Here is a 15832-nt window from a genome sequence, read left to right as displayed (position 1 = left end):
GGCCGTGCACACAAATTACGCGGCTGTTGGAGTTGCATGCACGTGCGTGGCTCTAATTTGTGCTTTTGACATTGATTTGCCTTCATAGTTTTCTCTGTTGGAAAAGTAAGACGAGCAAAGAGAAGAGCAAGGAAGTTTTTGAGCTGAATAGCCCCATAGTTACCAAAGCTGAAGTAGCATGATGTAGTTCTTTCTTACCTCCAACGACATCATTGTCATGTCGGTGGATGAAGAACAACAGATTTTGCAGCTGTGCCCCAGAGATGCAGAGAACATTGGCAAGAAGAACTGCAGGCTATTTTCACAATATTACGTTAATTTAGAGAGTTAGAAATAAGGTTGAAGATTGCCAAATTTTCCCTTCAAACGCCATGAGAAAATATGCCCAAATCTAATTTAGGGTTTTATGTAAAATCACTTCTCACTGTGAGAACGTAATTTTTAGGAGACAGGGTTGCACTGTGATATGAAATGTATCTAATACATTGTCTCTGTGTGTGTGTGTGTCCCATACTTTTTTGATATTTTGGGGGTGTTGAGCCAGTATTCAGTAAAAAGCCTTTTCTATGGCAATAGCACTGACAATCCCAACGATAAGGCAAAGAAGCTGCCATAAAATGCTGGGATTACTATTTGTGATCAGCAGGTGTGTCAATATTCTCATTTTATCAGGCCATTTCACACCGGCTTGCACTCCAATGAATATTATTCCGCACTATCATATGCTTTACAGATACTGGCCAATGATACGGCTGCTCCTTTTGTAACTCCCCCTTCAGCGCTCACTGATCTCATGAACTTTGCCAAGTTTAGCTGTTGTATGAGACTCACAGTTCAGTAAAGTCTGAAATAAACTGAGATTATCAATAGAGATGCTAATCTTGCGTGGAAGGAGTTTGATAAAACGTTATAAAAGGTCAAAGAAACATGAAATGACACCTTGTGAACAAAAATCAGTCATGATGCGTTTTGCACAAAAGCAAGCTCGTCTAGTTTTAGACGGAAAAAAACGCTGGTTGTGTGATTTGTAAAGTACCCAAATCCAGGAATTCCACCTTGTGTGCAATTAATCCTGTAACGGCTGCACCTGATAGAACAAAATATGCAAAATACAGACCGAAGCTGCATGCCTCAGTGTAGATTCATGTCTATAGGAAGGTCATGGTTTGCCTTAATAACTTCATGGATTCATGTTAAGGTCCATTTTTCATCAGAAATGTGCAGGAATTGCACACATTCGTGCACACACAAACTGACATTGCAGGTAAACGGTTGCTTTCATGTTTATTTACGAAACGTTATTAGGGTCCCCAAGGCAACACAGACGGAAGATGTCAGAGTGCGGATAAGAGTGGATGAGGACCCGCGAGACGGAAATCAATCTTTCTCGAATGCCTAAGTGCTGTCCTGCCTGAGATGATCGCGTGTGATCTACGGACCCAATCTTTCAGGAGAAATGTTCTCAGTTTGTCAGGAACTGCGGGACCCAGTGGCCTGGCATGGAGATTAAAAAGCAGGGATACAAGGATAATGCTGTGTACTGGATTCACTGGGGGTAAAAAGCAGGGCCAAGGATATAGATGCACCCCAGTATGGAAGAAGTATGTGAAGAACGGTTGATACAAAAACCAGTGTTTGGAGTGGTGTTCTTAAAACGTACCAAGACACATGTGAAAGCCATTGAGTTGGCTGTGAAAACATGGAACAATATGAATAGCTCCAATGTGTACATTTTTTATAATTTTTTATGAGAGTGGAGCATTTTTCAAATGATGCAAAGTATTGTCTTTTTGTTGCTCCATCATTTGCACCAGAATCATTTTCAACTTTGGTGAACTTTGAACCAATAATTTATATCGTTGACCAACAGCAAGCCCTGGTGACTGTGTTAAACTTTGCTGTATTGCCATATCTACTGTCATATGCAGTAGATATGGCTGGTGTAAGGTCTAAAATTTACACGGACCTTATACTCTAAGCTGACACACCATTGAAGCTCTATAGCTTGATAACTTCACCCCGATTTGAACTTGTCTTCGTCATGTTAGATAATAGATTCATTTATGCAGCTTTTTAGTAGGGGCTATATGTGGAATGAACTATGTAATTTAATTATTTATTATGAACACACAAAATTCCACACAACACTTCAATGACATGCTGTTGTGCTATCCAGCCTGCTATAGATAAGAATAGGCAATTACGAAGAGTCAAAAGGTTCATGCTATTAAGAGTACACATTCTACTGTGCATACAATTCATGGTTTATGGTTGAAACAATGGTTAAAGTCAAGGAATTGTATCTATAATTTGAATGGAATAAAATGTCATATATGAGGAGAAACCTCTTCAAGCCACACAATCAGAAATAGAATCAAAATGTTGGGTTCATAAAACAAACTTGTTTGTAGTTCTATACTTTGGTGATGCCAAGCAAGGATAATGGGAATGCAATGAAAAAGTATTGTACAAAATAAATAAATGCAAGTATTGTGAAAAAAAATAGTAAGGGTCAAATATCAATTAATTAAAAAATCCCTGGATTTGATGTCAATAAAGAGTGAAGCAATTTGTTCCAGCCTGTGTGCTCAAGCTTTGAAAAACAGGTTTTAATCTGATTTTTGCCTTGTTAATGCTTTTCTCATGCATCTTCAGTAGGGTCATTATGTATGGGTCAATACAATCAGTAAGCTCATTCAGGCTGGACATATGACCAGCTCTTGGTGGTCCACAATCCTACGACTCATTAATTCCTCTGAAATGAAATTCAGAGTTGCAATGTCCTTTTCCCTCTCTCCTAATCTAATAACTGTAATGATACAGATTTCTAAATTCAATCAGCTTTAATCTAGGGGATACAGATGCTTTCAATAGAAGGAGATATGGTCTCAGCTGGTGAGTGGTGAAAGTCTCATAAAATAAATTTGGCTACTTTAAAAGGGACGCAGACTCGTATATGGTGAACCCATTTATTAAAAACACAACTTGTGTCTTCTTTTAGCAAATGTGTCCCTGCCCAGTGTGCCGGTTTAAAGAACTCAAAGACAAACTGGATTGTTAATGTCAAACTGGATTTAAAATGTACCAGTGTTAATCAACGCATACAAAAGGTTTGTGGGACTATTGCTTATAGCTTATGACATTTAGCCGACAAAGGGCCCATGACAGAAACCATTTAGCAGAGCCTTTTCTGGTTCTAGTTACCCTCAAGTAACACCTTCATTACATATTGTAATCACTTATTTGAAAATTAATTATAATTTTTCTTCTCTTCCTAGACCCTCATTTCAATGTGGGTCTCTAAAATGTAAATCCAGAAAATCATATTATTTGGAGCCACAGTACTTTTATTTCTGCTGAGAGCAGCTTTTACCCAAACACTTTTTGGGCTAAGAGAAGATGCAGGGTTGACCATTGCTGCTTTGGATGACATCATGTTTCATGTTTAATTTCCTCACCATGTCCACAATGACTGGTTGACAGGTCTGTGTCAGTAAATATAAAAGGATATATACATTAATGTACATTAAGGAGAGGGAGGAACAAATAATTATTTGGATTACGTCCTCATCCATCATAGCTCCACCCAATTGAATGGGTGGATCTCATGTGAAACATTACAAGACAAAGCAAACATATCCACTCAGATCTGAAATGAAGAGATAAATCCTAAGAGCCCAATGTGATCAGGATCCTAACACATTAATTCACTGTTAAACAATGATGTTAACAGAGAGAAATAGAGCTGAAACAAGTGGTTTCAATAACCACAACAAAGTCCCTGCACACCAATTTATCTTATTAGAAGATGAGAAGGATATAATATTGTGTTTCTGGGTGACATCACTTCACCCTGAATTAACTGCATTTAAAGCTGCAGGGCAAGGACAATTCAGTTATATTGTATTTTTTTTAAATGGAGTATTTCATTTTAAGATCTACATTTTTGAAAAGCTTTCTGTAATGTTTTTTTTAATCGAACCTTTATTGTAATTGAAATGAGAGAAGAACATGTATTTATCATTAGAGTATGTATTATTTATAATTCATCCAGTTAAATAATGAAAACCGACGATAAATATCATTGACATGTTATTCAATTGAACTTTCTTTATTTGATTTGAGAATCAGTTGTCGGCTACATACAGACGTTAATACAATTGCTAGGCTACTTCAATATGTGTGGGACAAAATCAGCAACCAGTCTGATTTCTGTAAAGATAAATACTACGGTGAGACTTGTGATGTGTCGTTGTTGTTGTTGTTGTTGTTGTTTTTGTTGTTGTGATACTCCGTCACTGGAACTGTTAGGACTGCATGAATGGAAGAATTGGGAGGTAGTCCATGTTTGCCAGCTCGTCTTGTTTTTGTCAGTTTTATGTGTGTCTTTCATTAAAAGCCTCACAGCAAAAAAAGAAAAACGAGAGCAAGCACATGGCTGCTAATCAGCCTGATAACATGCAGCTGTGCCTGCTGCCTGGCTGAGCCACCTTGTCTCTCTACCTGCAGCCAATTCTGAAACACACTTTTCTGCCACCACCTCACCTCAATGAGACCAAACTGATTAAATTAATTAATTAGTAAGCCCTATTCAACTGTGCATTAAAACATATTTATTACATTCAAAGGTGTTCATTCCAAAGTCACATATGCGTTGTAAAAATTGATTCCCGCACACATACAAATATGTATCCCTGGAAATAAAATACAGTTACTATACAATTTTATATCTTTTTTACTGTAGCAGAATACTCTAAGGTGAATTTGACATGAAGGAAAGTACTTTATCTGCCGGAAAACCTCCACCCAAGAGAAAAGTAATGTCCTTGTGCAGGAGGTTCAGAATTGCTGTGAGTAAATATACAGTTTCTTAAATTATTAGCTTGGGAGAATATTGCTCTCTTAATGTTACTCTGGTCCAGTAGGAGATCCCCTGGCCATTCTAAAAAAACAGTTCAATAATACCAAGGTCTATTCACATCTGTTTTTCAACACTCAACTATGCATTTTCCTCAAGTTATACATATGTGTTTGTTAGTCAAATAAAACATTTTTTGTTAGAATTGTGTGCTTCCAGTCTACATTACTGTTAATTGACATGTTGGGACTATTATTAACATGAAACTCACGATTGACCGTAAGATTGACACAAGTTTTCATTCTAAAACCCTTTTCTCTTGTAAAGTAAAAATGGAAACCTCTTCAAACAAAAAAATATGAAATGTAACGGGTTATTTGTTTCTTTATTTATTGTCTTCCACATGGATCATCAACTGGTGAGAAAGCCAACTGTTTTTCTTTAACTTGAATCTTTCAGCACATGTAGCCAAGTTTATATTTAAGACAATCTTTTGCATAGTTTTTCATATTAAAAAGAGTCAGCTGGAAACATCAAAAACGTAGCTGGAGACAGTGTATTCTAACGTGGCTAACACTGCAAACAACGTCGACAGTGCTGACAGAGCTTACAATGTTTACCTGAGGGGGAGCTGGAGGATGGGGTGCTACGCTCCCACAACGTTGCCGTCGGTCGGGACAGCGTTAACAGCTGGAACTGACGTATAAACATATTTGCTGATACATTCATGCTCCGAATAGAGAATATTTAGTTAATTGTCACATACATTGCCACACAGTCCTGTGGTTGCACCACAAAGAAACTACAGCAGAGTTGGAGGTCATGCGGTTGTCAAGTGAATAAGGCCTTTGATAATGGACTACTTTATGCAATGATGCTCAAAAGATATGCATCTAGCCCATTGTCTGTTGTGCTAGGCCTGTAAAAAAAAATATATATATATATATATTAAGTAGGCTACAAAAATTCAGTCCTCCTCTATCTCTGTTTTTGTGTTCGAAAAGTCTACTCCAACATTTAGATACATATATTTCAGGGGTCCCCAACTGGCGGACCGCGGTCCGGGTCCGGACCCAGAAGCCGTCCCATACGGACGCGAACCAAAACAGAAGGTTATGATTTAAAACCTCACGGGGCACTTCTATTTTAACCGGCGCAGCTTTTGTTGTCTCTACGGTAGTGGTTTAGTGGATGAGGAAACGCACAGACCAATTGCATGCAAGTTAAGCCATCCCACGTGATACTACTCAGATCAAGTCTGTGCATTCCAGGAGGTAAACATTGCGACTCTACAGTGCAGACAGATGACAGAGTGAGAGGCGAGTTACACATGAAAAGACGGTAGAAAGAAAAAGAAAGATAGCGATACATGAAGCGAAAACAAAGGGAGAGAAACTGAGCCGGAGAAAGGGAGAGAAACAGGCGACTGTCCCGGAGAAAGTTGAGAAAAAGACGAGTGAGACGGAGAAAGGGAGAGAAAAATAAGGAACAAATGGCGCTCTCCAAAAAAAGAAAAGTGGACAGCAAAAATAGAGCATTTAATCCGGAATGGACAGACTCATTTCTGTTCATACTTCCCACTGGGAGCACTAAACCAGTGTGTCTCATATGTTCAGAAACTGTGGCACTTATTAAAAGTGCCAATGTGAAACGCCATTATGAGGTTTTGAACAAACATACCCACTGAAATCTGAGGTGAGATCATTGTAAATAAGTAGTCTCAGAGCCCAATATGACCAGTCCACCAGGATCCTTTAAAATCCTGGCAGGACAAGCTAGAGCTCAATTCTCTCACTGAGCAAAAAAGTGGGGGAGTGGGATATATGAGGGGAAGAAAGTGATACTCTAAAATGGTTCAATTGTTAAGATTTGTTGGAATTTATTGTCTGGAAAACTGGTTGAGACTGTTGAGTCAAGATGTGAAATAGAAAAGGGGAAATTGAAGCTTTTCCTCCCTTTAATTTATGTTTCTGAAGTTAAGCACTTTATTTGAACATGCACAATTTTCACATTTTATTTATTTTCTCTTATCTTGAAATGCAGCCCTACTGTTATTTAGTTAATGAGAGAACATTATACGTATCTGCAGTGATACATATATGTTCAGTTCTATGTTACATGACAATAAATATTGTCAAAAAGCTTTTGAATCGTACTGAATTCATTTGATTTGACAGTCAGGTATTGATTACATGCAGATGTTGATACAACTACTAGGCTACTTAAATATATATCACACTAAATAGTTAGACATTATGATCTTCCGGACCTTTGCTTCAAGACATTTTTTCTAACTGGACCTCTTTAAATTTGACTTGAAGACCCCTGATATATTTGATTTACCTGATTCACCTGCTGATGTGAAGATCAATATGAATTTCATCTCCGTTCATTCAGAAGAGACACTGGACCAAGATATGTTTATACTGGGACAGGAGGAGGAGCCAACTATTGTCATGTACCTACCCAAAAACCTATAAACTTTTGACTTGGATTACTTTGGAAAGTGAGAGATTACTAATGTATGAACAGCAGGCTGCCTTTTCTTACCCTGGTATGATCCCAGAAAGCTTAGACCTCTATTCAACTTTAATGTGCCATCTCTCTGTCTGCCTCAATCTGTCACACAAGTAACTCTGCATATCAAAAGTTGGAAAAAAAAGTTTTCTTCTGCCCTGAATCCTCTAAATGATTATGATTTCTAGGTTTCTGCTTTTAAAGTGAAGAAAGCAGTACTATTCTGTCAGTCAGTCCCTCCAGTCTGCTTTGCAAGTCCGTGCATGAGAGAGTAGTGGCGGAAGTGTCTTGGGTAGCAAGATCTTGGGTAAAATGCATGTGTTTGGAAAGTAGTGAGCATATATACAACATTTATATTGCACACGTTGTTAGAGTGATTTGCAAAGTGATTTCTTAGTTGTGCTTTTGTTAGACCTGGCCTTCGTTTACGTCAGTTCATCCAGACTTTTCATCTGTTTTCTGATTCCCCGTTCACCGTGGAGGCCTGAGAGAAAAATAACATGTTCTTCAAGAATTCAAGATAGCACGGTGAGTAATTGATATACAAATGGTCATTTAAGGGTGAAGTATTCCCTCAAGACAAATATATGGTTGGTGCCCGGTTGAGAATTGAATACATTGCACAGTGAGCAGAATTTTTGTAATAAATGATCTTGCAACTAAGTATTACATCTGTTGAAATATCTGTTTCCACACCACTGAACCCCATTAACATTCATATGTAGCCTGGCTAAATGAAATACTAATTTTAACTCTGCAAGCGTAGATAAAAACAGTACCAAAATATTCTCATCCAATAATATAATACCTGAGAACAATGTCATTTTCTCACTGTGCTTGCTCTTATACAAATGTGTCAGGTTATTGGTCACATGAATCTGGTAAGGCAACTGAATTGAAGTGAACTGATTACACCACAATTGCACCAGACACGAGTCTACACATTCTGGTGCTGGGCCTGCCTTGTGTGGATGAAACATGCATTATGATAAGTTGTAAATAGATACAACCTGGAAATGTCATAATAAACTCTGACAACAGATAGGTGTACAAAAAAATGATCAAATATCTCTTACCTAATTTCTCACAGTAGACTATACTGTAATTACTCGTAGTGTACCATATTTAAATGAGGTGCAATATTTAAATTACTATCTTTGATTTTTACAATGTTTTAATATCAGCCAATGACAAATGCAGTTCTTTGTCTGCATGGTTCAGACAAAATGCAGAATGCAACATTAAGGCTTACAGAAGACGCGCACACCACAGAGCTAACACGTATAGTTTGTTAATTGCTCCAACCTTAAAGTAGTTACTGGAAGGAAGCGGATCATTAATGTATGCGACTAGCAGTCGAGTATTGTGTACTAATTACAGTGATTAAGGGATTATAACTCTTAGTCATACCTATTGGAGCAATACACCAGAGTTCAATGTGAGAACAAATATGCATTTATATATACCCCCCCCCCCCCCCCCCCCCCCCCCACCAAAGAAAGCACATATTTGACTATGCTATACAGTATGTGCTAAAAGGTTGTTTCTTTTATCATTCATACAGTACGAAATACATAACCTCCTTAGAGATGCTGGGGAATATACAAAGTACCATAAACATGCCTACTTGAAAAAGGGGCACTAGACACCCAGTGAAATGTAATCATTCCGCTGGATCTCATAATAACCCCTAAACTGACAACTCTTGGTGGGTTATTTTCATTGTCCAGGTTTTCCTTTATGGGTCTGATCGGTTGCAATAGTTTAAAAGAATGGATTTTTTTTCTTTTGCAGATTGCATACACACATTGGAATATAAGATGTGGTAGTTTTCTGGAAATACTACTACCCCGTTCTGCACCTATACCATCTCTGACTGCGTGCCAGCCTTTGGATGCGATCAATTGATGAATCGGAGCAGTTCTACAAGCCTTATCTCCAAAGTTGCCTTTGCCATAAATATCCGTGGATGGATGGCAGAGGCGCTGTCCGAGGTACTGCATTCAGCCCCTCCCCGGCAGACATCATTGAGAAACACGTGATACGCTCTGTCTGTGGCTCCTGACAGTCGCTGGATAAGCTCAACAGGGAAACCAGATTGCACCTTCTCTTCCACAAAGATAACTGGATTTTCGTCCCGCGCTCCCGACCCACTCTATCCGGCGGTTTCATTTTTATCTCTGGTTGTTCTTTGTTTTTTTTAAATCGGAAAACAAATTTGGAGGACGGCATATTTAAGGTAATTTATTTAACCACTGAGCAGGTTTTTAGTGGAGTTGGAGAGAAAGTGGACTCGTCTCTCTCTCTCTCTCTCTCTCTCTCTCTCTCTCTCTCTCTCTCTCTCTCTCTCTCTCTCTCTCTCTCTCTCTCTCTCTCTCTCTCTCTGATGCTGCGATTCACTTGAAAGCAGATCTTGATGTGAAGGCTTCGCTGAGTGGATTTGAGGTACAGGCTCTCAAACAGACCAAAAATATACGGACAGTCGTGGTTTACAGGAGCTCATCCCGTGCAAGTGTTTTGCATGGAATTCTTTTTTTTCCCTCGTGTGCCAACTATTTAGGGTCCCGTAGAAGTAAAGGTGTACGCGCAAAGGTAACAAAAAAAAATAACGTCTCATCTTGTTTTTGCAAGAAATGATATAGTTGTGAGCGACATGAGCATAAATATAGTCTTATAATAGCACGTCCTTTACAGCCCTCATCCAGGGTAAGGTATGGGACGTATTATTGATGTCCTGTTTTGACAAAAAAAATAACCTGTGAAACGCAATCTTTTGGGGAAGATTACCAGATGTTTTATTAAGCATGATATACTGGTGGTATTCATCACGTTTGCCGTTTCTGGAGAGAATGTTTCCGTTTGTTTCTAGTGTGGTGCCCAAGTAAACCCGATCTACATTTGTCTTCTTTGAAATGCAAACTAATTGCAAAAATCAGGTTGCTGTCTTTTCTCTGCAGTTCAATGTTGAACGCGTTTAGTGTTTGCAAGGAAAAGCGGAATCCGTCTCATTGTGCCAGAAAAATAGTGACGAGGCAAATATTACGAAGAGCACATTTTGGGAGTCTGTCTGAGACCCAGCGGCAACCCGACTGGTTCGTCTTACACAAACAAACCATTGTGAATCAAATGACGCACTTTTTCTCATGGTAGGTCTTCAAGAGAGGGCAGGCCAGTGCTTACTGTATATCGGAATGCTGCTGACAATGGTCATTGGCGGCTGCAGAAGTTGTAATGAGTGTATACGCAAAAGTAATATGCCTAAAAGAAAAAATGAGTTGTAAATCAGCGGTTTCCTTTGTTTTACTTTGGTGTGACTGAGATTGTGCGGAGGAATGACGTGCGATCATAATAATGCAAGCTATATGATTATTTAATGTTGCTTTTTTCTCCCCTCATGAGTGTACGTTGTGTGTTTTAATCTTCGAAGGACTGCGTATTTAAAAAAAAAAAAAAAGACATGGTGTCCGACACACAAGATGAAGTCATGCGTGGATGCTGACTGTCCAGTGCTGCCGTATGCTTCCTGGAAAGCCCTGCTGATAGTCATCTATTGATATGGCTCATGTTTGTTGCAACAAAGGCATCTCTGGATATAAGTGTTTGATTGGCTGTGCTTCAGCCTCGATCACAGTATTAACTGTGACTTTTGATTAAGGCTTTGGCCAAAGTGGATTTGGGGATGGATATGGTGAAAACGCTTGAACTGTATCGAATTTGCTTTTGTTTTGCAGAGAGCTTTGGGACTGAGGACTGCCTTGACAGACAGACTGCTTCTTTTGCGGAGTTTTTCAGCCAACATGTCTCCATGTGGGATTTTTTTTTCTCATTGCTACTGAGGATGACTATGTGAAAAGCCCCGAGCACGGCTTCCAGTTACCCGCCAAAGAATGTTGGCATGAACATGAAGATTAAAGCTGCCATTTCGACTCAAGTGAAACAGTGCACACACTAACTGGCACCAGAAGGGACTGTTCCATAATTACATAAATTAGATCAAGTGTGCCCAATGGATATTTGAATCCCTGTCACTTTGCTGTAAATAGCCATGGCAGAGAGGACCTTTAAACAGTTCAAACTATTTGGGAGCAAACAGTGAGAGGTTTGGCCAGTGGCCTACAAGGACAGTGTGAGGTAATGGTATTTGCTCCAGGAAATAATTGCTGGCCAAGCCTGTTGCTGCGCAAACATATTATAGCATTTAACATTTTGTCTTACAATGAATCAGTTCACAATTGTTTATCAATGTAGACAGTCACTTATATGCCAGTCTACTCTCTCACGGTCAACCAAAATTATTTATTGCTTAAGCAAAGGTTCATATAAATAAATTCAGCCCTATAGCTCACTTGCATACATTTTGTGATCACACGATGGTTTTACAAAAGCCACGTGGTGCCCATATCATATGGGTTGGGCTGCTTTTTTGTTGCTTTGTAGAGATAGGCACTTGTCTAGAGTTTACAGGTGCTGAGGGCCAGTGGGCTAGATTTCCAGTGTGGAATGCATGTTGCGAAAGCGAAATGAGCTTCAATATGAAAACAAAGAGTTCCCACGGGCTGTTAGTTTACTTCGACGATGAGGGATTTTGTGACTTTCTAGAACTTCTCATACTGAATGGTAAACTCAGCCTCCGTTTCTCGATCTTCTGTGCCGAGCCTGCGACCGTCGTATCTGACACGGCGGTCAACGACAGCCAATGGCACGCAGTCACAATAAGGAGAAACTTTAAGAACACAACCCTGAAGGTGGACAATGAGAGGAAATGGGTGGAGGTGAAGTCAAAAAGACGGGATATGACTGTTTTCAGCCATTTGTTTGTTGGTGGAATACCACCGGAGTTACGATCCGTGGCGTTACGACTCACATCAGCTGCAGTCAAGGATCAGCTACCTTTCACTGGATGGATAACTGACATGAAGGTCAACAACACAGAGTCTGTCATGATCAACAGTGAAGGAGTCCTAAAGGACCTCTGCGGTTCAGCCAACATGTGCTTAAATGGAGGAGTCTGCAGTATAATTAACAACGAACCAACATGTGACTGCTCTCGGACGGGGTTCCAAGGAAAGGACTGCAGTGAAGGTAAGACATTTGGATTCAGTTCAGACATACAGTCGGTACAATATGTCCCCTGTAGCCTTTCAAGTCAGCCGCAACCTGGGCTGATTTTAAACAAATTCAAGTACTCCTCAGTCCTAGAGAAATGCATTCCCTTCCTCCATTTGGCTATGCTTGTTTAGGTTTTACCACGTGCATCATTGATCTGCTATACAGTTGTTTGAAATGAGTGAGTCTCCAGCAAGGCCTCATTAGCAAAACTTGCAGGTGTTCTCCATCCCCGAAGGTGTCTTCCATTCTTATAAAACAGATCCATGGGGATTGGTTGACCTATGAAACATCATCTCCAATGGCTTACCTCAAAAGCAAGAGCAGCAGTAATTATCGAAGAGTCAAATGGAGTAAACATAAATGATGTCATTGACTTCATACAGTATAAAAAAGTGCCCAATAGATTTAAATAGTTGTTAACAGAAGAGAACCAAAATATTAACTGGGGCAGATTTTTGTGTCCGTTGCTAACACTGTTACGATTATTACATTGATACTAAAGCTCACCACATTAGGATTTATCATCATCATTATCATTTTCTACAAACTGTAGCATGGCTGAGACACGACTGCCGTCCAAAATGTTATCCTAATTGATTGAATAATTCCAAAAGATAAAACAACCGGCTGTGTAGTGCAGGAGAATAAAAGAGCTGGAGATCCAGCTAATCAATACACAAAGACAACATTGGGTTCTATGAGGTAGTGAGAATACTGTCACTCTGTCGTGGCCAAATATTGTTATCAAAATATCAGGATCTCTTTTAGTTTTTATCTGATGAAAATGCGTAATAATTCAGGCATCATTAGGTGATTGAGTGTGGCGCTTCCCACAGGTTAGCAGTTTACTGCTGTGGTGAGGAAGAGCAGGTTTGTTGGTCAGTGTTGATGGGGGAGGGGTGTGAGTGTATCTGTTTTCTTTCTTTATCTATTTCTCCAGTTTATATATAGGCCATTTCATTTCAAATGCCCATGTATCTTTATTCAAGCACATCAATCGTTTATTAGCAATAAGCTCATTAAACCAGCACTAGATAACTAATGCTGCAGCATACAGTAAAATATTCCCATCTGATTGTTGTTAGTCATTGAGGCAAATATGAAATATCCCTAATTAGAATGGCCTCTACACACTGTATAGGCAATGTTTTATTTGCTGCTGTATTCATGTTTTGTTAATGGTGTTAATGCAGCGGGAGGGAGCATCGGGTCTTTTACCAACCTCATGCAGTGACAGAGTGAATGATTGTTGCTGTAGCTCACTAACAGGCTTTCAGTGTTGGGCAGCATTAAGTATTTGTTTATTTAAACTAATGTACGTCAGTGAGGAATAGCAGGGCTGTAGAGCCACACTGCATCAAAGCACCCGGAGTAAATCTAGATCAAAAATTAACTGTGGCAGTAAATATACTTCGACATGCCACCCAAACAGTAATGTTGTTCTCTTTCTTGCTCTTTTCAAGTACAGTGTATAATCACAAATCTTTCTCCAGTTTGGAGGAAATCCAAACAACGCCTGGAAGGCTCTTTGTCTTTTAGTGAATCACGATGCTATCACTAATTTTATGGCAGCCATCTTTTTCCTTACGCAAATGTAGCCTGATGACAGGTCTATCTCAGGAAAGCTGTGATACAGTCGTAGTTAGGAAACCAATGCAATGAATTGATGATGACTCTTGAAACAAAATGCATAAGCAGCTTTGTTGTCAATATAAAAACCTTAACATCAGGTTACTATCCAGACAATTACATCTTATTGTTTTTGAATACATTTTTTGCATTACAATTATTTATTTTGTTGAGGAAATAACATTCTCAACGCACATTTTGACTCATGTAGGGATTTGATTATAAAATATGACTCAGTGTTCTGCCTACTTACTAAAACTATTTTCCAAAGGTCAACTTACTATGATTTGTCTGAGATGAGTTGAGTCAAAACTAATTATCTTTATAAACTATGACTATTTTGGATTCTACATGTCCCTCAAGAATGCTGAAAGAGTTTTCAGTAAAACAGACAAATTCAAACGGTTGGATACGGATGTATATTTATTACATTTCCTGCAAAATACTTTGAAAACAATTGGAAATACAAATATTTTAATATTATCTAAACAACAAAAAACAAAAGCAATTCCCTCAATACTAGAATGATAAACTATTTATATCAGGAAGCCGTTGACTTATAATGTTTGATATTTCAGTCTTCAGGCTTCCATTTTGGGTGGCTCTAAATTAAATTTCAAAATTAAATGATTATAGGCTGTCTGTTTTTTTGTGTGTGAATGTGTGTTTTATTAGTCAAGAAATCGTAGGAAAAGTCATTCTCACATCAGAAAAATGTGGCTTCTGATGTTAATAGTTTTATGGCCATGAACGATCTAATTGGTTATGTTATTGCAGTATTAAGATAAAAGATGTAAAAGATATCTTTGTGCCGCATAAAGGATGAGCAGTGATTGTCTAGAGAGGTCAATGTAACAAAAATACCATGGCAATGGGGACCACATCCATCAGAGTTCATGAAGATGAAAGCTACTATATGATAACAACAATTCAAAATATGGTTGAATCACTTTCCATGTAGCGTGTCTGTGCACATATATAAGTTTGATGGGATGGACTGCTCTGGTAAATTAATCTCAAACAAATGTTTATGAATAAAGTAAGTGTGTCCTTACCAGCTGTAATGGCACAAAACACTTAACACAAACAATGAATACCCTGAATAATACATGCTTCATCCTTATTTTAGGTGCTGCAGTGACAGTGACAAAGAAGTGACTCTTTCCAAATTTAGCAGGTCTCCTGAATGAGCTCATTTTGCAAGTTCCAAGATGGTGGGTGAGAGAAACACTCAGAAAGAGAGCAGCATGTTAAACTCACACTGAAGGTCTTTAAGGATAGTCGTACATCTGTCAACTTCCTGGCCTGAATAACCACGTCAAAGCATGGAAGAGAAACTACAGGTTACTAAACTGAAATTATTAGATCCAAAAGATTACGCAACAGAAGCCTCACAGACAAACAGGCATTATATCAGGAGAGACGTCTGCTGCCGTCACCCCAGAGAGCCAATAAGCACAGTTTGGGACTGAAACCCCTTTCTCAGTCATGCTTCTGCTCTGCCTGATGAAATTACACAAAACATAACTTGATTGTTCTTTATAGTTCGCCAGTGGCTCTGACAGTTATAGTGATGCTAGTCATAGTGGATCTTTTCCAGAAATTGCCCACTTTTAGTATCAACCTGCAAACACAACATTGATACTTTATTTATACAACTATAACTATACTCTGTTTTGGTCTCCACCAACTCCTTAGGGGAAACCCGCCTCTACTAAT

General features: G+C 38.9%; 1 protein-coding gene across 30 annotated transcripts in view; it reads left to right on the top strand.

The window, feature by feature from the left end:
* Positions 1 to 11745: 11745 nt before the first annotated feature.
* The window catches only part of LOC306702891 (neurexin-1a), a gene marked incomplete at both ends in the record, with an annotated part of 228884 nt that continues 224797 nt past the window's right edge, over positions 11746 to 15832 (top strand). For 21 of the 30 annotated variants that reach the window (XM_079168634.1, XM_079168637.1, XM_079168631.1 and 18 more), the window contains one exon: positions 11746 to 12457. In XM_079168634.1, coding sequence (XP_079024760.1) covers positions 11746 to 12457 — 712 coding nt within the window. Of the gene's footprint in view, positions 12509 to 15832 lie in introns of all 30 variants that reach the window. The other 9 variants (XM_079168617.1, XM_079168639.1, XM_079168640.1 and 6 more) reach the window with 2 other exon arrangements.

This window comes from Pholis gunnellus (assembly GCF_910591455.1).
Source record: "Pholis gunnellus genome assembly, chromosome: 11".
NCBI lineage: Eukaryota > Metazoa > Chordata > Actinopteri > Perciformes > Pholidae > Pholis > Pholis gunnellus.
Note: the sequence above shows the minus strand (reverse complement) of the source record. Positions and strands in the feature narration are given on the sequence as shown.